The following is a 24,020-nucleotide window of genomic DNA, read 5'->3' as shown; positions in this document are numbered from 1 at the left end:
CCTGCAGGTGACCTGTGTCCATAGCATTGACACCCACCATGCTGTGCGGGTGTGGGACCATCTTAGTAAGATGCTGCTACCTGACAGACAGGGGAAGCCCAGGCTTCACTGACAGGCCCTACCCTTTGTGCCACGGCCTATATGTGCAAATAGCTCACTGCATACAGCCAGCCACTCATTCTAATGGCTGCTCTCCTGTCACTGCAAGGCTGAACATGCTTTCCTCTCCGGCACTTACAGAGGGTGGAAACCCCACCACAGGAAAGAGAAGATTGTGGGGCCCTTAGTCAAGTAGAGACAGGATTTCAGGGATAGATGGGAATGATAGCATGGGGACTCTCAAGACCTTAAAAAGTAAAGTCTAGACATCCTGGTTAACCACAAGCAGCCAGGGTGTCCCTCCAGCTGATTGACAGCAATGAGCACACCAGAGGAGCAGCTGCATGGGTTAGTGTCTCCAGTGGTTAGAGGATGTAAGTGTCTAGACTCAGTACTAAATATGACAAAGGTAGAGCCTGGCACCCACAGCTCTCAATGGAGAGAAGGCAGTAACTAACTGCTAGTCTCCAGCAGTGGGCAGTGTGGGCTGGGGCAGGGAGAAGAAAGAAGTGTGAGGCACATGCAGGATTTCCAGTTCTCCTGGCTTAGTGTGATGGGCAGATGGACATCACCATGGTGTCACATGCCCTTGGATTAATTTGCAGGATAAAGCTGTTCCTGACCTCATCTCCAACACAAGTGCATGAGCATCTGTAAGGGCAGGCTGTTTTGAGGGACAGAGACCTGGGCCAAGGGTCCGTATTGCCCTGGTGCCTGGGATAATTGTCTTTCGGAGCCCAGGCACAGCAGAAGGCTGCATAGAGTAGTCTCACCCTGAACCTGCAGGAGAGACAGCCAGAACTGCAGCTCCCGGGATGGGGCCTAGCCTGGCCTAGAGGGAGGCCCGGGCAGGAAAAGGGAACCAGAGAACCAGAGGAACCAGCCCAGCAGGAGGAGACACTCCATAAACCACCTGGTGACCCACCCCTGGCCCAGAGAAAGGCGGGATGAAGGAACTTTTGAGAGCAGCGTCCAGCTTCAGCCACAGCCAGATCCATGCTCACCTCATAGTGGAAGTCCATGCAGGTCAGGTCCAACCAGCACTTGTCCCCACGGATCTTGATTAGGCCCTGCAGAGGCAAGACAGAGGACAGCATCAGTCACAGGCTAGTGGTTGAGATACAAGGACCCCAAACAGGATTTTCTTCTGGGGATGAGAAGTGACCCATCCTCAAAGTCAGGTTGCTGTGCTTCAAAGAATAAGGGAGGGGCCTCTTTCTGTGGGAAGTACTCCAAGGGCAAAATCCAAACAGCTTTATGATAAGCACGTCCAGGCTCCTCCTGAGGACTAAAAGCCAACATGCCCACTGCAGGACTGTCATCCTCTACACAGTCAGGGCCTGTGTATGTTGGGGATGGAACCCAGGACCTCGCCCGTTTTAAGCAATCACTAAACTGCACCCGTGGACCTTTCTGTGTTTTCTTTAAAACCATTCTTTAGGGAGTCAGGAAGATGGCTCACTAAGTAAAGTGCTTGCCGGACAAGCCCAAGGGCCCAAGTTCAATGCTCACAATCCACATAAGAAGCTGGCCAGTGGCGGTGCACATTTGCAATGCCAGTGCTGGGGAGGTGGAGACAGACATGCTGGCAGCCAGTCTAGCCTACTTGGTGAGCTTCAAGCCAACAAGAGATCCTGTCTCAAAGGAGGTAGACAGCATTCCTGAGGATGACACTCAAGGTTGTCCTATGGCCTCCACATGTAGGCATGTGTGTGCAACCTCACGTACATATGCACCTACATGCACACACACAGACACACACACACACACACACACACACACACACACACACACACACACACACACAGACACACACACACAGACACACACACACAGACACACACACAGACACACACACACACACGCACACACACACACAGACACACACACACACTCACACACACACACACACACACAGACAGACACACACACACAGACACACACACACACACACACACACAGACACAGACACACACACAGACACACACACACTCACACACACACAGACACACACACAGACACACACACACTCACACACACACACAGACACACACACACACACACACACACACACACACACACACACACACACACACACACACACACACACACACACACACACACACACACACACACACACACACAGAAAGAGGAGATGGCTTGGTGAGTAAAGTGCTTATAGTGCAGCATTGGGATCTGAAATTGGATCCTCAACATCCGGTAAAAAATCTGGATGCAGAGGTACCCATCTGTAATGCCAACTCTGAGAGGCAGATAAGGGGATCCTGGAGGCTCACTGGCTAGCCAAGCTAACTGGTGAGCTACAGGTTCAGTAAGAGATGGTGTTTCAGAAAAATAAGGTGTAGTGTGATAGAAGATACCCATATCAATTAGCACGTTTGAATACCCCCTATTCCTCCACAATGCTCACCAACATACACACACACACACACACAGACACACACACAACACTATCACAATAATGCTGTTATGCCTTTTTTTGTTTGTTTTTCGAGACACGGTTTCTCTGTGTAGCTTTAGAGCCTGTTCTGGAACTTGCTCTGTACAGCAGGCTGGCCTTGAACTCACAGAGATCCGCCTGCCTCTACCTCCCGAGTGCTGGGATTAAAGGCGTGCACCATCCCCAGTTGTGTCTTTAATGAAGGAGCTGCATCCAAAGGTAGAGATCTCACACTACAGGTACCCAGGATACCATCGAGGGAAGGCTAGTCAGCACCTCAAAAGGTTCAAAAGTTTCAGTGGGGGACGGAAATGTGCTTCCATATCACATGGCTGCTCCTGCTGATGAGCAGTGTTGATGGGAAGCCCAGGCTCAGGCTGGCAGGGTCTCCCCATGAGCGGAACGTGCCCAGTTCTGAGGATACTGAGCACCGGAGGGAGTAGTTTCCAGAAGAGCTTCTGTGGCTCAGATGAGGCCTTAGGCAGAGCAGCTGGGAGTGGGAGTAGCAGCCAGCAGTTGGTCCCCACGGCTCTGCCTCAGCCACCCCCATATCCTGTATACATGTATTACCTGGGCCTGTCCACCATCTCTCAGGAAAGCCAGGGTCAGGTGACTCGCTTGTAAATCAGGAGCAACTATCCCCAAAAGAACTAAAATCTTAGCTTGAGACACAGAGACTCAACTCCAATGTCTGTCATTTCCACACTAGCTGAGAGAGAAGGCGAGGAGACAGCCTCAGAGAAAATAACAGTCTTCTGAGATGATAGTTCCTGTACTCCAACTGTCCCTGGAAAGTTCCTTTGGCCCATCTACCACTATCCATCCATCTACCCATCATACATTTACATACCATCCATCCACCACCATGCATTTAACCCATCATGCATCTACCCACACACCATCCCTTATTCATCCCTCAGCCATTCAGTTATCATCTAATCACCTATCATCCACCTGCTCACTATCTAGCTATCCACCCATCTATCCACTCATCCACCACCCACCCATCATCTATCCATACACCATTCATCTAATCACCCACCTATCAGCTACCAGTCCAACATCCAGCTACTCACTGGTCCATCCACCATTAATCTACCATACACTTGCAGACCTGAACTGAGTACCAATGAGGTCTGGGTGGGCATAGAAGAAGCCACATCCTAGTGCAGGAGGGAGAAGAGGCAGGTCCATCAGAGATGCAGAGAAGAAAGGCCAAAAAAGGGGTCTTAAGATGCTATGACAAAGTAGCAGATACGTGATGTATAAAAAAAACATAAATTTATTTCTCAGTCTGGGGATTGAAAATCCAAACTGAAGAGGCCTACCAAGGGCCCACTTGAATCGTAGACTAGACAGCTAGCATCCCATGATAGCTCACAGGGTGGAGAGATGGTGAAGGACTTCTCTGGGGACTCTTTTATCAGGGCACTTACAGCATTTACAATGGTGCCCTTCACAGAGAGATCAGGAGATATGAGCCCCCTGTTCACATCATCTCACCAGGGATCAGGATTTGTGCTTGCAAGTGGATATGGGGTGACAGAGATGGCCTTGGGAGAGGGTGTGCTGGCTAGTTTTATGTCATCTCGACACAAGCTAGTATCATTTTGCAAAAGGCAACCTCAATTGAGAAAATTCCTTTACCAGATTGGCCCATGGGTCAGCCCATGGCACACTTTCTTGGCTGATGATGTGGGAAGGACCAGATCACTGTGGTCAGTGCCTTCCCTGGGTTGTTGGTACTGGGTGCTCTAGGAAAGCAGGCTGAGCAAGCCACGAAGAGCAAGCCAGTGAGCAGCACTCTTCTGTAGTCTCTGTATTAATTCCTACCATCAAGTTCCCGCCCGGCTTGAGTTCCTACTCTGACTTCCCTTAGTGATGATAGACTGTTATCTCCAAGTGTAAGACGAAATAAACCCCTTCCTCCCCAGGTTGCTTTTGGTCATGATGTTTTATCCCAGAAACTGAAACCCTAACTAAGACAGTGGGTATCCCTGGAGAGGCCCGGGACTGCCATAGAAGGAATGGGAGAGTGGCCTGAGGACGCTGGGATGGTAGGTGGGAGGCTTGCTAAGGACTCATGTGTCTGGAGCAGAGAGGAAAATGAGAGGTCAACACGGGGAGCCAGGAAGTCCCACAGAACCTAGACCAGGACATTGGTGGAGAGTGTAAGGTTCATTAGAGACAGTAGGTGGCATTTATTATGGCTGCTTGGAAAGCCCATGATCTATGGGGAGGCCACAAGTTTGGGTCACCAGACCTCTCAGCAAGGCTGGGGCTGCTTGCTGCCCACTAAGCTGAATGGGTTAGTCTGGGCCTCCTAACAGTCTTTCTAACAAAAGCTAGCACACTGAAATAAACAGCACCTTCCCAGACATGCTGAGATCAACACAAACAACCTTCTCACATGGGGAGGATGTGGGACAGCTGAGGATCTCAACAGGGACTGGTGGCACATGAGTTGCCTGTCTAGTCCTCTGGCTGCTGTGGGGTCAGCAATGGCTACTGCAGCTACCCAAGCAAGGTAATCTGGGTAGGTGGGGTTGTATGGGAAGAGAGACATATCTAATCCTAGACACACTCACAGAGGGAGCCCAGGAGACAGGCTAATCAGTAGATCTGATATGAAGGCCAAGAGGGGCTGTGGCCCCATAGAGATGCTGGCCTGAGCCCTCTTCAGAGCAGTGTTCAAATGTCGCCACTGACACCCAGGAGTCAGGGTGAGCTAGGCTCAGCACCTATGGGAACATGTGAGTACTCACATGTGACACTACCTAATGGGTGCCTACTCGTGAAGTCTGGTTTTAGAGGGAGCACTCTGTGCAGAAGCAATGTCTCCAGGGTGTCACAGGCCCCACAGGGCTCCCCGCAGTCCCGACACCACAGGGGAGCTGTGAGCACTGCAGGGGGTTGAATGGTGGCTGCCTCCTGGGAGCACTCTATTTAAAGACTCGCTGCAGGAGTTACTCTGACAACCAAGTTACCTCTTGGGAAACAAAAACACTCAGACTGTAAGCTCTGGGGGTGGCGTCCAGCGGAAGTCCCTGTCCTGTCCAGCCATGGTCATAGGAACACAGTGCTGCCGGGTAGGTCTGTCTGTCTGGTGCCTGACCACTCCCAGCTCTGCAAGGCTCAATTCTGTGTGTCCATCAATGGAACCACTGGCAGCTGCCAAAGCACACACCTACTGCGTAGGGAAGTGAGCGCCACCATCAGGGCTAACCTCGACGTCCATGAGCTGCACAATGCTCTGTATCCCTCAGAACCCGAGAGAGAGGGACTCTTTGGAGACTCACACCAGGAAAAGAAGAAAAAAACAAAATAATTAGAATGTCACTCAAACTCGAAGCTGAGATGAGACACTTAGAAACCTGAGGCGTTCTTCAGGAGCGGAGGGCGTTTGAGCTCCTCCCATCCACTCGCTCCTGCTGCAGATGTCAGACTTCCCACGGGTCTTTCTTTCAGAGTGTCAGAGGAACAAAGCCTTCTTTGAGCCTTTTTCAGCCCAAAATTAATTTAGGAAAAAAAATGGCACAGACGGGCCTTAGCATGCCAGACCTAGAGGGAGCCGAGTGACCTTCAGTCTCCTGTGACCCCCTTGCTTTCAGCCTGGGAAGGAGAACACCAAGATGCTGGAATGTTCCAGGAGGATGGAAGATACCTTGGCCTCACAGGGAATGGGGATGAGTGTGTTCCTGTCCGGAGATCCCAATTCTGCTTCGTAAAAACTCTTGCTTGGCAATAGAAACCACCATGCCGGAAGAGCCACAGCATGAATCTGCTTTGGATGCCTATCCCTCTGGCTTGGTGGAAGAGGCCTGTGGCCTAAAGTCCCTCTGTATTCCCTCAAGGGCTTGATGGGGTCTAGAGCTATGTTGGCATTCAAAGACAACTAGGCATGGGGCGCTGGGCATCTGGTGGGGCCACTCCTTGCTTGCCAGAGCTGAATTCCTGAGGGGAATGCCCATGAGCTCTGCAAGCTGTGTTGGGGGCACACATTGCATGTCAGCATTGGAGTGACTGCACCCATCCAATCTTAAGCTGCACCCTCCCCCACCCCCGCCCCGGCCCAAGTGCAGCACTTGTCTCCAGACATGGAGGGCACAGCCCACAGTCCCCTTCCTTGTACAGCAGCATGCATGGACAGTGGGTTACTGAATGAGCTCCAAGTTGCAGATCTGCAGGCCTCTCCTGGCTCAGCTCTGCCCCCCCCCCCCCCCCCCCCCCGACACAAAGCACTGCTAGGAAGGGACGCAGGCCCAGTGTGTGAAACCCTTTGTGGCACAGAGAGTTCGGTCAACGGGCACTCTACTGAAGGTGTCTGCACCGTGGGGATAAAGCTTTTCACTTGCAGACACAATCACCTGCTCACTGTGTACTGGGCACTGGGATGACTTGGGATCAGAGGGACCTGGGGCATGATGATCACCTGGCACTTCCAGGCTGGAAAGGAACTCCCACAAGTGTCAGGACAGGGCCTTCTGTTCATGTAAGAATTGAGAAAATGCAGCCTCCAAGCAAACAGCCACATGCTACCAGGTTACGTGCGTGCGTGCTTACGTGTGTGTGTGTGTGTGTGTGTGTGTGTGTGTGTGTGTGTTATAACAGATGGGCCCAGCACACAATCCCTAGAGAGAGGTGTGTGTGTGCGTGCGCGCACTCTAAGAGACAGGTGTGCTATAAGCTTTAGTTTATCAAAGCTCAGGGCAGCACAGAGCTAGGCAGAGCCTGGGCTTTTACATTTTGAGACCCTTTAGAAAGACCTAGTTCAAAATGACAGCAGCAGCTTTTGTTCATATGACTAGAGCTATCCTGAAATGGCTAGCTCAGGCCAGGGCTAGAGTACACCAAGCCCTGGACACCTAAGGACTTATAGTATGGCTTCACCAAGACACCACTAGCACACACCTCAAACTGACTCCTGGTCTAAGAGGTTAACTGGGAGATGTGTGTGAGAACAGTAACTATTTCTACTACAGCTTGTTACCTTCAAAAGTGCAGCCCCTTCGTAAATACTTAGAACAATCTGCCTCTCCGTGAAATCATTTTCCCTTCTGGAAGTTCTGGGCCTCTCTTAGCTATGAACCCCCAGATTCACTAGATTTCCCGATGACTCTCAGGAGAGGTCCAATTCACCATCTCCTTGTTGTCAAGCATCATGTGATTCAGTAGCATCGTGCCACCTGCATCCACATGGTCTGTACACGTGAGCATGGAGGACACAGCCTGATGTAAAAAAAAAAAAAAAAAAAAAAAAAAAAAAGCACTTGAAAATAAAAATGAGTAGAGCTGTAAGGTTTACGCACCATGCCCTTTGAAAAGGACCTCAACACCTAAACTATGCATGATAACCTTGATGGGCTCCTAGGAATGGATGGATGAGAGGGTTCTGAAAAGCCCCTGGCTGTGCTGGAGCATTACGCTTTTTTAAGCCTCTGAGGGTCATGGGCTGTATGAGACAAATAGCAGTTGATGGGGACCCAAAGAGGCTGTCAGGGGCCAGACTGGGACAGCCATATGAAAGGACTGCAATTGGGGATCAAAGGTCATGACACAGGAGACATGGGGTCCAAAGATTCCCGCGATGTCTCTGAGCAGAGTCAGGGGTCAGGCCTTCTGAGTGTCCTGGGGGCTGACGGGCAGGCAGGAAGAAAGCCCCCTTTCTCCAGCTCTGCCCACGCTAATGCAATAAAGCCAATTAGAATGATTGCTCTCATTTCGGAGTTAGGGTGCCCAGGACGAGGGAAATGGCAGGGACATCCGTTTCATTCTGTCTTCACAGGCACACTCTGCATTCCAGCATTTATTTCATTATATTTAATACGATTTTACCAATGGCACTCCAACTCTGAGAAAAGAGCCCGGCAACTTCAAAGCCTGTTTTTGTCTTGGTTCCCTAGCACCGGCTCTTCACTGCTACCGACGTCTCCACCCTGCTTGCTAACTGTTCAGAGCCGCCCACAAGCCCACACTTCCGTGGCCTGAGCATCAGCTCCTGAAGCATCCTGGGGGCGGGTGCACGCTAACATGGAAACTGCTTTTAAAATTATCCTGGTTCATCCCGTTCAGAACAGTCACTGGGCCTGTCGACATAAGCACAGCCAGCCTTCTGCCTAATAGAGACGAGGCTTTGCAGCAGTCTTGGGAGTCCTCACCTCCTAACAACCTGGGGCTGCAGGCCAAGTGGTTCTACTCTGGAAGCAGACATGAGCAGAAACATACTACTTCCTTCTACATGAAAAATGGCCCACAAGAAAATATCTCAAGAGCTTCTCTGTATACTGCCTGTCTAGCCCCACCTCAGTCTATAAGCATAATCTGCAGGCACTCCACTTCCCCCAGCCACAGGCCCCACAACACACTGTCTAGGAGAGGATGGGCATTGCCCAGGGCTGACCAGGTGCTTCTGGATGTCTCTATGACTCCTGTCCACTTCTGGGATCTGTTGGCTTTTTGTGGCAGCTGGAGAGCAAGCTCTTGGATCAGGCTGGACAATGTTGTAGAACATCCTGGACACATTGCAGGCAGTTGAGGCCATCTCTTGCTTCTCCAACAGGAGCTGCTCTATGGCCAACCCTATCGGCTGGCTCTTTCCTTCCAGAATGTATTTCCGACTCTGTTCTCAGTCACTTGCCTGCATCCCCTCCCACTCACTGCCAGGTTTTCTCTGGCCACCTCTGCTCTTTGCTGAGTTGTCTTGGCTCTGAGAGCTCTCCTTATGGCCCCAAGTCCCATGTGGCTTCTTAGATGTTGCTAATGGGCAAGAACCATGGCCACTCTCTAGGAACATCTGCCTGGCTACTTCATGCAGGTACAGCTTCCCTTTGTGTCCTGCTGAAGTCCCCCACCTGATGGCCACTACAGCTCCCTTCCCTGCTCTCTGGAGAGACTATGGTAGTTAGAATGTAATCGACCCCCATAATCCCACAGGGAGTGGTACTATTAGGAGGTTGGCTTTGTTGGAATGGGTGTGATCTTACTGGAGGAAGTGAGTCACTGTGGGGGCGGGCTTTGAGGTTTCCTATGCTCAGGACACCGCCCAATGTGTCAGTCAACTTCCTGCTGGCTGCAAGATGTAGGACTCTCGATTACTCCTCCAGCACCATGTCTGCCTGCATGCTGCCATGCTCCCCACCATGATGATAATGGACTGAACCTCTGAAACTGTAAGTGAGCCCCCCTAAATTAAATGTTTTCCTTATAAGAGTTGCTGTGGCCATGGAGTCTCTTCACAGCAACAAAAACTAGACACAGACTCCCTCCTCACCGCAAGGCACGTGCTGCCATGGCTGCATCTCACAGCATGCTGTATATGAACAGGCTTGCTACCTGCTCTGAAGACAGAAGACTGTGCTGTGGTTTACTTGAAGCAGATGCACACATCACATGTGTCTGACTTCTGACACAGGTCACTATCAGGAATCTGGCAGTCTGACAGGACACGGGCATTTCCATCCCCACAAAGATTTCTCTCTGATTCCTTTCTGGTCAGTTTCATGCCTTACCTACTACAAGGCAATCACAGTCTAGCTCAATGGTCCTGCCTAGCCAGGGAAGTCCCCTAAAGGACACTTACTCCAGGAGCTGCCATCTGCCTGGCTGCACACTGTAGATCTGAATAGTAACCATGCAGCTACTTTCCTTTGTGTGCTTTTACTAAAAGATTGACACATGGAGGTCTCTAGCATTTGCCCATTCTGGACAAAACTACAGGATACCTGCAGCCCTGGGCCCAGGGGACACATTCCTAGGGGTAGAATGTCTGTCCAAGGGCAGCTACACATATCCTCTGAAACAGGAATCCCAGCAGCTGACATTGCCATGTTGTTCTTTTTATTTTTTTTCATTTTGGTTTTTCCAGACAGGGTTTCTCTGTGTAGCTTTGCACCTTGGAACTCACTTGGTAGCCCAGGCTGGCTTTGTACTCACAGAGATCCACCTGCTTCTACCTCCCGAGTGCTGGGATTAAAGGCGTGCGCCACCACCGCCTGGCTGCCATGTTGTTCTTATCCTTTCTAGAAGGTGGGGTCTCTTAGTTTCCCACACACTCATCGGTGAGTCTTGTATCTTCCTTTGCAAAGAAAGCAAATACATCTTTTGCTCACATTTCTAGGGTTGTGATGTGTGCTCTATATGTTGTATATCAAAACTGTGTGCCCCAAATGTTCTCCCAGACTATGATTTCCTAGCTCACTTTTCCAGGGGTCATTTGGGACAATGAAGTATGGCGTCTCAACGTTTTCCTTCAGTGGGTATATGCAATGACTCCAGCAATGTCTGTAAGTGATGGATTTGCTTTCCTCTCATCTCGTCAGTGCTCTGGATGGGTGCCCACAAAGAGCTGAGGATGACGTCTGTTCCTGGACTCTGCTCTCCTACTGATATATTTTTTCCAGTGTAGATCACTAGCAGACTTCAGCTTTAAGGCGAGCTCTAAAATCAGCACAGTCCTCTAACTCTGTTCTTTTTTAAAAGATCCTCTGTATTTTCATACGCAATTTAGAATCAGTCAGGGAGTTTGATACTAATTGCCTTGACTCTGTAGATAAAACTGGCCAAGCCAGATGCAATGTCGAATCTTTCTGATCTATGAACATGGTCTGTCTCTCCATTTATAATCTTTGAAATTCCCTTCGCCCCACTGCACAGCTTTTAAAGCACACATCTTAGACATCCTTAAACAGATTTACTATGGGGCTTTTGAGGAGCTTTGATGCAATAGATAACACTCTCAAATTTTCATTTTGTAATGGCTTGTTAACAGTTCATGAAATATTGGGCTGGAGAGATGGCTCAGTGGTTAAGAGCACTGGCTGCTTTTCCAGGGGACAGGGATTCAATTCTCAGCAGCTGCATGATGGGGAACATCCATCTGTAACTCTAGTTCTGGGATCTGATGCCCTCTTCTGGCCTCCTCCAGTACTGCATGTACGTGGGGCACACACATATACAGTTAACACATCCATACATATAAAATAAAAACAAATCTTTAACCTTGCATCCTAAAACATCACACTCGTTTTAACAGTTGCTTTTTAGATTCCTTTTCTTTCTTCACTTCCCTCCTTCCTTCCTCCCAGATGGAAGGGGCAGGGGAGTAACGAGATGGGGTCTCACGTAGCCTACATCGGCCTTGAACTCCACACATAGTTGAAGGTGATCTTGAACTCTTGATCTACAACTTCCACCTCCTGAGTGCTGGAATTACAGGTGCACATCATGCTCAGCTTTCACTGGGTTCTCCAAATGTACAATCATATCTGTGGATTATAACTTAATTTCTTCTTTTCCAAATGTGAGGCCTAATGCACCCTGGAGGAGTGGTCTTGGGAACAGGCACCCTGCCATCTCTGACCTCATACATGCTTTTATGCTTTTTTGTTTGTTTTTGAGACAGGGTTTCTCTGTGTAGTCCAGGCTGTCCTGGTACTCACTCTGTAGATCAGGCTGGCCTCAACTCAACTCTGAGATCCCCCTGCCACCACATCCTGATTTTTTTTTTTTTTTTTTAGAAGACTGGATATTTGTTCATAGCTTAGGCTTCGGCCTCCTAGGTGCTTAGGTTACAGGCAAGCTGCAATTGAGTGTTTTTTTTTTTTTTTTTTTTTAACTGTTGTGATTATAAAATGGCTTTTTACCTCTATTTTGTTACCAAATTGCATGGACTGATTTTAAAAAGTTAACCAACCTTGCATACCCAAGATGAACCTGTGCTTTTTTATTCAAGACCAGGCTTTTAAGGGTCCCTGTGTCTCTGTGAGGGTGCCAGGCTCTGATCTTTATTTCTGCATGTCTGCATTAGGTCTGGGGTCACTGCTGTGCGGGCTGCATGAGGAACTTTGGGACTCTTCCTCCTTGAGTGTTTTCTAAAGCCTTAGTGCTGGACTGCTGTTATTTCCTCCCAAAACGTCTGACAAAGTTCACTGGTGAAGCCAGCTGGGGTAAGGATTCTTTCTGGAATGGTTTTTCTTCTTTTACTTCTAATTCAATTTCTTTAACAGACACAAAACTACCCAGGTTTCCTGCTTCCTTTGTCTTGGTTTTGGTGGCTGCATTTGTCAAGGAATCTGCCTGTCTCCTCTGAGCTGTCAAATCTGCAGGTCTAACGCTCTCGTGACATCCCAGGTGACGGCGCAGCAGCATCTCAGACACACGTGCTGACCCTGGGGGATGCTTTCTCAGGAAGCCTTGGGTCACGTGCTGGCTGCTGCTCAATTCTGACCTGGAAGCTATTGGCCCTGCAGGTTTCTATCTTCACTTCAGCTGATACAGTTTCGTGTGTGTGTGTGTGTGTGTGTGTGTGTGTGTGTGTGTGTGTGTGTGTGTGTAGCATCAGAGGGCCCGACCTGGAGGTGCTGTAGCTAGGGATGAGCACCCAGAGCTGGAGGACAAGGCACATACACATGGGCAGTGGCTAAGGCTGCGTCTACTAAGTGGGAAGCTGAACCCGAATGGGTAGTGTAGGGTCTCATCACTGTTGTCAACAGCCTGTGGGTTGGGATCACCTCAGCATGAGACACATCACTGCATGTTCTGAGCCTTGGTCTCTCACCCTCCTCCCAGGATAAATGATGGAAAACACCCTGTTCAGCTATAGCAGCCATTCTCATTGCAAAGAGAATTGCCTGCTTAACTTATATTTTGTTCTACAAAAATTTGGAGTCCTGCATTCTTTGTTGTTGTTTTTTGAGATAGGGTCTCACTGTATGGCTCTGGCTGTCCCAGAACTATCTATAGACGAGGCTGGCTTCAAACTCAGAGATCCACCTGCTTCTGCCTCCCAAGCACTGGGGTTAACAGCATATACCGGCAGGCCTGGCTGCATAGTAAATTCTTACCTTCTAAAATATGAAGCAAACATACAGAAAACAGTATCAGAACTAGCACATTATGTGCATATATGGAAATGTCATGGGGAGACCCATTATATTATACAATAAATATATGCTAATTTTGAAATTAAATATCAGGAAAACTGGCAGCACAAGCTGTTACAGCACAGACAGGAACTGAGGAGACCAGTGCCAACTCAGGACACACTGCAGAGGTGCAGCCCAGAAGCAAGGTCAGGAGGAAGGACGCCCTCTGTCCCTGACCTCACAGCTCCTATCACTTGCTGTCTACCAGAGTTACATGTTTCCTGTCTCGTCTCTACCCTCATGGGCCCACAGCACCTCTGCAGGTGAAGCTCCCAGCAAGGCAGGCTCTCCAGAAGAGAGGACTGTGTAGCACACGGAGGAGGGACTGCCACCCACACATGCTTCTCCAAATGGAGGCAGTGAGGCTGGAAGAGGGAGGCGTACAAAGAGACAGGTTTCTCAGCTTTTCCACACTTTAGGGGTCAATGTGAAAAGCAAGTGGTCTCCCCTTGGGTAATGTGCAGGCCTGAGAATTCCCAGCAACAAAGACGTTGGCTTGCTTCCCAGAATCTCAGCAATGGAGACCGCTAGCTTGTCAGCGCAGTTCATCGGGATGGGATAATCAAGGGCAGAGCCGGTTCCAGAGCTTGCATGGAAAATCCATCTCTGCCTGAGGCCCAGGCTCTGCCCAGGAGCCCTAGACGAGGAGGATTTGCATGGACAGGCACTCAAAACACCTCTGAACGAGGAGCATATAAACCTCACTACAGACACACGGACTGTCCAACAGAACGAGACCAAGAAGTGCAAAAGAATTTTTCAAGAAAGCATCACGAAAGTAATAATCTACTGCCTTAAATGCCGCTTGACACCCACGTCGCTACAGTTTCCTGAAGTAGGAGAGCCTCCGCCTCAATGTGGCTGAGACTGATGCACTAAGGAAAACATCAGTCTGGTGGGATGGAGGCGGGGGCCCTTCCTGGGATGAGGGAGCCACGTGAGACCGTCTGCACTACTCCTGCAGTTGAGAGAAAGGAGGACAGTGGCTGCGCCTGGTGGAGAGAGGCACAGCGCTGCAACTTTCCATTAGGTCTGGCAAGGAGCCTTTTCTGTTCCCTGAGGCCTGCCCCTGTCCTGTGTGGGGAAGGGGTGAGACTGTACCACCGCTCCCTCACTGGTACGGCTCACCTGGCATGAAACAAGCGGCTGTGACCTGGGTTCCTGGCTGAGGTGAAGAGAAGACCAGGCAGAGTGCTAGGTGCTGCTGTGGCCCTCTGGCAGGCAGGCAGACGTGTGTTCTCCTTGCATCATGCCACCCTGACTGGCCCATTAGCAGCAGACTGTCCCTAATACCACCTTGACTTCAATGCCACCCAAACTATAAGAAATGGATTCTTCCCGTTGTGCTATAGGGAATTGGGTGACAGAGGGATGCCATGGCCATGGCCAGCATCAGCACAGAGGGCAGCACTTGGCTGAGTCTCCCCAGGCCCCGAGGGACACGGTTCCTGAGGGAATGCATGGACAAATAGGTTTGAGGCGGATTCCTGATCCCCTCAGCCATCCTTCCCCAGCCATAGGCTGACCTCATTAGGTCTAGAAATAACTCTTCAACTGCCTCACAGTTAATGCTTGAGGAGATGAGGAGGACACACATTCTCACAGCACCTCCTCCCATCAAGACGTTAGATGTCTTCATCACCCAAGAAGGATCCTGTGTGCCTCTTCCTATGTTCTCACCCAAAGATACCAGCCAGGGATTATCTGTTCTGGGGCCTTTTGTGAAAGAACCCTCTGTGTGTGTGTGTGTGTGTGTGTGTGTGTGTGTGTGTGTGTGTGTGTCTGTCTGTCTGTCTCTGTGTGTCTCTGTATATTTCTGTGTCTGTGTGTGCATCTCTCTGTGTCTGTCTCTCTGTCTGTTTCTCTGTCTCTCTGTGTGCATGTGTCTACATGTGTATCTCTCTGTGTGTCTTTGTGTGTGTTTATATCTGTGTGTGCATCTCTGTGTCTGTGTGTCTCTCTATGTCTCTGTGTATGTCTTTGTGTCTACATGTACATCAGTGTCTGTGTGTCTCTCTGTCCCCCACGGCAGGACTCCTTACTGAGCATGATTCTGAGGCTACTAACAGAGCCTCACACCTTGGGTCTGTAACATTGCTGCTGTTTGGTTGTCATGGAAACAAGCTGTCTGTCTGCTGGAGTTTGTTTTACAAACTACAAAACAAAATACAAAACCATTCAGTGCCTTGGCATTTGGGATATGATGTGGTGGCTTACAACTTTAATTCCAGCACTCAGGAGGCAAACGCAGAGGACCTGTGTGAGTTTGAGGCCAGCCTGTCTACATAGCGAGTTCCAGGACAGCCAGGGCTACAGAGTGAGACCTTGTTTCAAAAACAAAGCAAAACAACGCAAAACACAGACAGAATTTTGGCATCTCCACATCTATTTAAGACTCAATTTATCAAATTCCTGATTAAAAAAAAATCTTTCTGGGTTTATGTCTAGGTTTTGGGAAGTCTGCAGAATAATTAGAAACCATCTGGAACTCAGGTCCACAAACGTGGTATAGCTCCTGTTGACTAATGGCTCCTTTGCCTCGTCTCAGCAATGTTCTGGAGCAGACAGAACAGATTTACCTGTGGCTGTTCTTTTGCCAAAATTTCTTACTTCTTGGTTTTAGATGTTATTATATTTTTACTTTTAAATTGTGTGTGTGTGTGTGTGTGTGTGTGTGTGTGTGTGTGTGTGGTGGTGGTGGTGGTGGTGGTGGTGGTGGTGGTGGTGGTGGTGGTGGTTTGAATAAGGGCCCCTATGGACTCATATTTGAATGCTTAGTCACCAGGGAGTGGCACTGTTTGAAAGGATTAGAAGGATTAGGAGATGTGACCTTGTTCAAGGTGGCCTTTGAGGTTTCAAAAGCCCATGCCAAGTCCAGTGTCTTTCTCTCTGCCTGTGGATCTTGATACAGAACTCTCAGCTACTTCTCCAACACCATATCTGCCTGTATGCCTTCACTCTTTCCACCATGATGATAATGGACTAACATCTGAAATTGTTAGCAAGCCCCCAATAAAATGCTTTCTTTTTTGACTTGGTCATGGTGTCTCTTCATAATAGAACAGTGACTATGGGCTGGAGAGATGGCTCAGAGGTTAAGAGCACTGACTGCTCTTGCAGAGGTCCTGAGTTCAATTCCTAGCAACCACATGGTAGCTCACAACCATCTGTAATGAAATCTGGCGCCCTCTTCTGTATACATAATAAATAAATAAATCTTTAAAAAAAAAATAGAACAGTGACTAAAACTACAGTACTAGGCACTGAACTGATATTGTGCACCATTGGGCAAGAGCTCTGCCACTAACTTTTGGCTTTACATTGAGGCCCAAGCTGGCCTGACACTTCCTCTGTAGCCCAGGGTGCCTGTGCTTATGATCCTCCTGCCTCAGCCTCCCAAGAAGCTGGAATTACATGCCCATATTACCAGCCTAACTTGGATTTTATTATCAACGCTACTTTTGAAGATCTAATTTTCTGACAGTTTCTGTAGCACAGAGCACAGTATGAGATGGCTCAGTGGGTAAAGGGACTTGTCACCAAGCCTGATGACCTGAGTTGGTCATTCTCTTCTGTGTCTCAAGACATTTGACATTTGAGAGGAAGCTGGCAGGTAAGTTTGAAGCCTGCCCCCCAGGGGGCTTGCTGATGTCCCTCATCATTAGATCAGGGCTCAGCAGAGTGAGGCCAGGCCTCTCAGATCTCCATCCAGAACAGATCCCTCCAAACCCTCCGTCAACTTCCTTTCCTTCTGCTTGGTGTGGTCTCAGCTCTGCTTGTCCCATCCCGGGGCCATAGCCAGGTACGCTGCCCACAGAAGCCAAGGCCATGAAGTTGGCTGTGGATCTCTGCAGACTATGAATCCACACCACCCGGCTGCATCTTACAGGGAGGATGGTGGCCTGGGTCAGCCATGCACCCCTGAGGATGTGGCTGCCCTAGTCCTGGCTCAGTCTCCCATAGGTCACATGCTACGGCTTTTCCTCTCCTGTGAGGCACCACCTCATGGCTACAGGACTCTGAGACTCAGCTCCAAGGGATCAACCAATTTGGGGGCACACAAAATGCCATCAGATAGTGAGGTCTTGAGGGCTGATTTTTGAGCAGGGGCTCTCTGTGATCCTATGGTCTCAGGTTGGGGCCAGCCCACAATGGAGGTTACCATCACTCTATACCACAGCGCCTCTCTCTATGCTTTCCACTGAAGCAAGATTAATAATATCCAACCTGAGACTGTATCAAGTAATTGCACCTTTTAGTGCACCTGGCAATCTCTATCCAGCTGGCGCTAGCAGTCAATCCGAATGCCATAAAAGGCTTCAGAATGTGCTAATGACTTGCGCGTTCTGTCAGGTATCATGCAGTGCATTCAACTGAGCACCAGAGTGGTGCAGGGAACAGTCTTAGAGCTTATCCATACAACTCAGCTTCTCTAAGGGCTGTGCTGCTCTACACAGGCCAGCTTCTCTACACAGCTCAGCTTTTTCTCTAGAGCTTAGCTTCTCCATCTAGTTCATCCTTTCCACAGGGCTAGGCTTCTCTACAAAGCTGGGCTTCTCTACAAAGCTGGGCTTTCTTCTCCACACAGCTCAGCTTCTCCACAGATCTGGACTTCATACTGCCATAGAGCTGCCTTCCACACAGAGTCTTTTGAAACTTTTGAAAAGAGTCAGGCTCACTAACGCCAGCCGGGAGAGGAGACTAAGCTTGTGGCTCCCTCGGCCTGCCAGGAATAAGTGCCCTTTGACATGGAGGACGGCAAAGCATTCAGTGCCCTTTTCCAAATGCACGTTGGCCTTGGAGATAGCAGCATACCCCAGAATGCTCACAGTGCAGACTCGGGGTCATCACTGAGGCCTGGCAAGCACTGGATTTCACCTGTGTTTAGTTACCGCTGCCAAATACTGACCCCACATAGCTTTCTTAGGGTGTCTCACACCTGCCCATCCTCCTGTTGGGCTGTTGTGGCCCTTCATATGCCCAACATGGGGAGCTCACAGTTGGAGGACCTGGGTAGATGTATGGGTCACAGCTGAGGTCTCTCCAGGAACCCCAGCCACAAGAGCAAAGGAAGAGCACAGTTACAGTCACAGAGGAGCATGTACCGGGTGACCTGCTTCAGATAACAAGCATGTGAAGAGCACCTGGAAACCAGATGACTTTCTTTTTTTTCAAAAAATTATTTATTTATTTATTTATTTTATGTGCACTGGTATTTTGCTTGTGTGTATGTCTGTGTGAGGGTATCAGATCTTAGACTTACAGACGGTTGTGAGCTGCCATGTGGGTGCTGGGAACTGAACCCAGGTCTTCTGGAAGAGCAGTCAGTACTCTTAACTACTGAGCCATCTCAGCCCTAATCAGCTGACTTTCAATGTTCATACATAAAAACACAAAGCTACTGGATCATTTTAGTCGAGAAATGACTTGTCAGGTACCCTGATCACCATGGCCATGTGTGCACTACCTGAGCCTCATAGGATAGAACATCCTTAGGGGCAAAAACACCCGGGCCAAGGCCAATGCTGCAGACAGCGTGGAGAAAGGGGCCTAGCCTGTCATGGCCCTATGATGTTTCCTCACTGAGGCCCACACCCTATGCAGTGGACTCAGGAGAAGATGGTGAAGAAGATGGGGATACTCACACTCTACAAGCTTATCTCATCTGAGAATAGGCTGCCTTCGTCCACAGTGCAGACGGTGTCCTAATCAGCTTTAACCATCAACGTGATACAGCCTAGAGTCACTGAAGAAGAGAGTCTCAATGGAGGGATTTCCCAGGTCAGATCTGCCTATAGACATGTTTGTGGGGGATTGTTAAATGGCACAGGAGAGCCAACCCACAGTGGGCAGCTCCATTCCTAGGCAGGTGTTTCTGGGCTGTATAAGAAAGCTAGCTGAGCATGAGCTTCAGAGCAAGACAGAAAAGGGCATTCTTCTATGGTTTCAGTTCTTGCTTGAGTTCCTGCCCTGACTTTGCTCAATGATGGATTATGAAGTGTATACCAATAAACTCCCTCTTCCCCTAAACTGCTTTTGGTCAGAGTGTTTTATCTCAGCAACAAGAATCAACCCAGAACAGAGGATACGCAGTACCACTTAGCACCAGTTCTAGTCAAGATTCGTAGCCATGGAGATAGTGTAGGTTCCAGAGGGCTCACAGCACCCTGTATTGCAGTGGGAAGGCGGTGTCCCTCCAGAGTCAGCGGCTGACAGCTGGTCAGGAAGGGGCAGCCAGAGCTGCCCCTGTGAGCATAGGAAAAGCCTCCTGCTGCTAAGCAATACCCAGAACAGTCATGAGGTCACCAGAAAAGCCTGGAAATCAAGATCTGGGCAGTCAGAGAAAGATGCAGAATGTTCTAGACTGAAGGAGGTCTCGGTTTGAAGAATCCTGCTCTCATATGGGAGCACCCTGCTCACATGATTCAGGGACCCATTCTTTGTGATATGCCTCAACTTCTCTGTATGCTTGGGTTAGTCCCCTCAGACAACATAAAAGTAAGCAAAGAGATCCATGTAGAGAGAATCTGTCCAATGAGGCTGAAATATGGAAAAGCTAATACTGTGTAATTCTAGAAGAACAGAGATCTCATCAAAGAATGGAAAACAAGGAAGGAAGCAGAGCCATGTTCTCTGTATAATTCAGAGGTCAAAAGCAGATGCCTCACTCTCACTTCAAAGTTTCAAATCATGTGTCTGAAAGTTTCAGCAGTGCACATCAGTGGAAGCAAAAGCATCAGGACACAGCAAGGATACAGGGTTGGGGTGTGGGGGAGCAGACTTGGGTAGAGCAGCCCCGGAGCAGGCAAGGGCTGCTGACCACACAGGCTGTTAAATGATAGCCACACTAGACTAGAAAATTTTGAACACATCTGGCTTATATGAAAGACATTCCTAGAAGCAAGCAAGCTGGGGACCCAACCAAAAGACACAGACAGAGGTGTCTGGAAGCTGCCCCAGTGTGAGAGGTGAGGCTCACCAACACATCTCAATGGCACGTGACCTTCATCATTTTGAAACGACCTTGGAGACATCCAAGACATTCTGGGAGAGGGCACGGTTCTTTCCCAAGTCTCCTCCAGGAAAGGACTCAAAGTTGTGGTTGCTTCCCACAGAAAATGGCTGTGAATGTGGCTGGTGGAACTGATGAGTGGACTGCTTATGGCAGGCCACCCTGTGAAGTGGAAGACAGTGGGCAGGGCCAGACCAACGTCAGGAGAGCAGTTACAAGTCAGCAAGGAGGCATCCAGCTCCAGATGAGCCAGCCTAGCCCAGCAGAGTTGCCAGGTGTGTTCTGAGGACATTATTCCCAAATACATTTACACGACAGTTCCACCTACCGCTCCAAGCATGATCCTGAAGATCAGCCAGCGGAAGCCCCACAGGACAATTCGGGATGTGGGGGTGTGCTTAGGGAGGCGGGACAGCGTCCAGAGAGGGCACAGAAAGATTCCCAGGAATCCTGTTTCCAGCAGCTGTGACTCCCATCCTGCAGTGGGGGGTGGGGGGGGGGACAAGAGGAGACACAAAGAGGAAGGTCAGTGGGGTCAAGTGTTTACAAAGCAATCACCCCCGAAGTTCAGCTTGACCAAGAAGTCCTTAAAATGAGACTGAGATGTAAGACAAGCAAATGTTACCAAGTGTCTTCATAGGAAACAAAATACAGATCTCCGAGTGGGGTAACCCAGAGCCTGGGACTGGAGAATTCTGCAACCCAGGTTCCCTGCTTTTGAACAGGAAAGACCTGTGCTGCCCAGTTCAGATGATGGTCCCCATCCTGTGTGGGATGCTGCATAAACATCATATCTGGAGCCCACACTTGGTTGTGCACTGCCCATGGGCATTTGTGGAAAGCCTTTTGTTTTTAGGTTTATGTGAAGAATCACAGCTTTGAATGTCCTTCCCAAGGAATGTTTGCCAGCACAGATGCAGGTACAACACACACAAACTCTGGGAGAGCAGCTCCCACTCAGGCCTGGGCCAATGAGTCAGGCAAAGCCGGCACCCAGGATCAGCAAACCCAGTGATTAATGAGCCCCTGAGAGAAGACTGCTCTGTGTCTGTTGTGGACACTGGCTATTCTTCCAGGGGGGACTTGGCACAGGAAATGCCATGAGAACAGCCCTCAGGTGAGCCCTGCATTCCCAAAGACTGAAAGAGGGGAGTCCTGGGGCACAGAAGGCCCCACTGCTGGTATTGCCTCGCCACCTATGGAGTGGTGGTGACTCCCTCTCCCTGCAAGGTCTCAGGATGCCAGGCAGGGCTGTGCTAGCCCCTTGTGCTGACAGGTTCACAGCGGCAGCAGTAACTATGCACACGTGTACGAGGAAGGGGCAGTCAGGAGGGACTGCAGGGGAAAGTAGTGGAGGACAGAGATCCAGGGAGCTGCTTTTTTTCTATAAAGTTATCTTAGAGTTAAAAGTCTATAAAATAGCTAATGATCATGATGTTATAATACTCTATGAACTAGGCACACACAAGTCTACACTGACAGAACCAAAGATTGAATTAACAGATATGTAGGACCAGATGCAGATTTTCCAGAACACTGCCTCAGAGTGCACAGGTCATGGTCCTCTGCACGTAGAGTCTGCACGGTACCATCTTGCCATGGCATGGGGGTGGGGCCATCTACAGTGGCCATCCCAAGTGGTCAAAGTCAACTCAGTGAGGTTTACAGTGTGTGTCAAAGCAGGTGAAGGAGTTGCTACTGCTCCCAAACCCACATCAGCCCAGGGAAGACAAAAGCCAGGCCCCATGGAGGGGTCTCCACTGACTCTGAGCAGCACATCAAACTATCAAGGCTTCAAGGCCAAGGGGAGACAAAAAGTGCCAGCCTGGAGTAGCTGAAATGTGGTGACTAAATGTCACCTGGGGTCCTGGGTCAGCAAAAGCCAACAGACAAAGAAAAATTTAAGGGAAACAGAGAAATATGAATATTGTGGGCACCAGTTAATTAGAAATGTGGTGAAGGTAGCGTATGAGTGTGAGGACTAACCACGAGGGATCTGGTGTCAAAATGTGGGAGCCAGGTATATTTTCATAATATTCTGTAGATCTCCACAGCTCTAAAACAGAAAACCCATTCCTGACTATCAGCATCCTGTTGCTGTGCCCCACCCCCATGTACTCTGCATGCACCACCCTTAAAGGACTGTGTCCTAAGCCACAGGCTCTACTTGGTTTCGGGACCCCTTGCTAGCCCCCCATGGCGAGTCTGCCTGTGCTAGGGCCCTCATTGGTCCATCTCAACGGCTGCCTCCCTGGAAGCCATCCACTTGATGAGGAGGGCAGAGGTAGCAAAGTGACAAGCCATAGGCTGGACCTGACAGGCACTGCCTGCTCTGGGAGCTACTGCGGGAGAGACAAGCGGTCACGATCAGGGCTTCAGTGAGTGCCGAAGCTGGGCTGTGGCCACAGCAGCTGGAACTTGCTGAGCTGGAGCGCCACATGTGTCAGGTGGAGCTAGGCCTCTTGTGCCAAGTTTCCCTGCTCTTGGCACGAGTCCAAGGCTAAGTGTTTGTGAATTGTCACCAAAGGGCTGAGGGAGAGCTACAAACCCAGAAAAAACCAGCAAGGCCCCCATTTAATGATTTAACACTGCCATTTCTAAAATCTGGGATGGGACGGCTTCTGGGTACCCTTGGCCTGGCTGCTTCTGCTGCTGTCCATACCCAGCAAAGGAGCTCATGTCTCTCTGTGCATTGCATGATTTAATCTTGTCCTGTTGGCATTAAAAAGGGGCTAAGCAAACCTCCCCAACAGTCCCCCTTTCCACACGGGTGCTTCACCTTTGTACAACAATCCCTCTGGTTTTCCTTGGGATAATTTATATCAATTTGGGGTACATTTCACATGGCTGTGCCTGATACCCCATGGAATTTCATGGTGGGAGTGTTAGTGTCCGTGGATCAGGGGAAGCATCTGGTAATCACCATGAGAGCCACAAGCAGCAACCATTTTGAGGAAGAACCTTAATGACCACCTCCTCCAATCCCCTCCTCTACTGGGCAAGTGAAAGAATTCAGAAGCCCAGAGGCCACAGAGCAAATCTAGGGCCACAATGAATCCACCCCATACCATATCCAGCGAGCTAAACACCACAGTTTGCCCCACACCCACCAAGCTGCCCACCCCTCGCTGGGACCCATTTGCTAGCCCTGGGGCAGGGTAGAGCTGGCACCGTGACAGATGCCACACACAGTCTCAGAGCTTTTAGGGGACACATTCCCCAGAGCTTAGAGCCTGCCTAATTGCCACCTCGATCTGCAGACATAGGAATGGAATTTTAACATGCAGTGCAGTGAGTGACACCAATCAAAGTGATTGATACACAATGGCAGAACCCAGAAATGCATCCAAGTGCCAGGAGAGGCAGGGTGACAGGGCTGGGGGTGGGGTGCATGACAGGGCAGGGCAGGGTGACAAAAGACAAGCTGTCTGTAACAGGAAGGAGGGTGTGTGTGAGACCCTCCCCCATGGCCTTCAGAGGGAATGGGACGTTCCTGTCCTACTTGGATAGAGATTGCTGAGCCAAG

At 49.7% G+C, this 24,020-nt stretch overlaps 1 protein-coding gene across 3 annotated transcripts in view; it reads right to left on the bottom strand.

The window, feature by feature from the left end:
• The window catches only part of Lmf1 (lipase maturation factor 1), an 89,438-nt gene that overhangs the window by 27,726 nt on the left and 37,692 nt on the right, over window positions 1–24,020 (bottom strand). For all 3 annotated transcript variants that reach the window (XM_036196386.1, XM_036196384.1, XM_036196385.1), the window contains exons 4-5: window positions 20,823–20,971; window positions 1,104–1,169 (exon numbers count right to left, since the gene is read on the bottom strand). In XM_036196386.1, the coding sequence (XP_036052279.1) occupies window positions 1,104–1,169; window positions 20,823–20,971 (215 nt within the window). The remainder of the gene's footprint in view (window positions 1–1,103; window positions 1,170–20,822; window positions 20,972–24,020) is intronic.

Source organism: Onychomys torridus, chromosome 8, assembly GCF_903995425.1.
Source record: "Onychomys torridus chromosome 8, mOncTor1.1, whole genome shotgun sequence".
NCBI lineage: Eukaryota > Metazoa > Chordata > Mammalia > Rodentia > Cricetidae > Onychomys > Onychomys torridus.
Note: the sequence above shows the minus strand (reverse complement) of the source record. Positions and strands in the feature narration are given on the sequence as shown.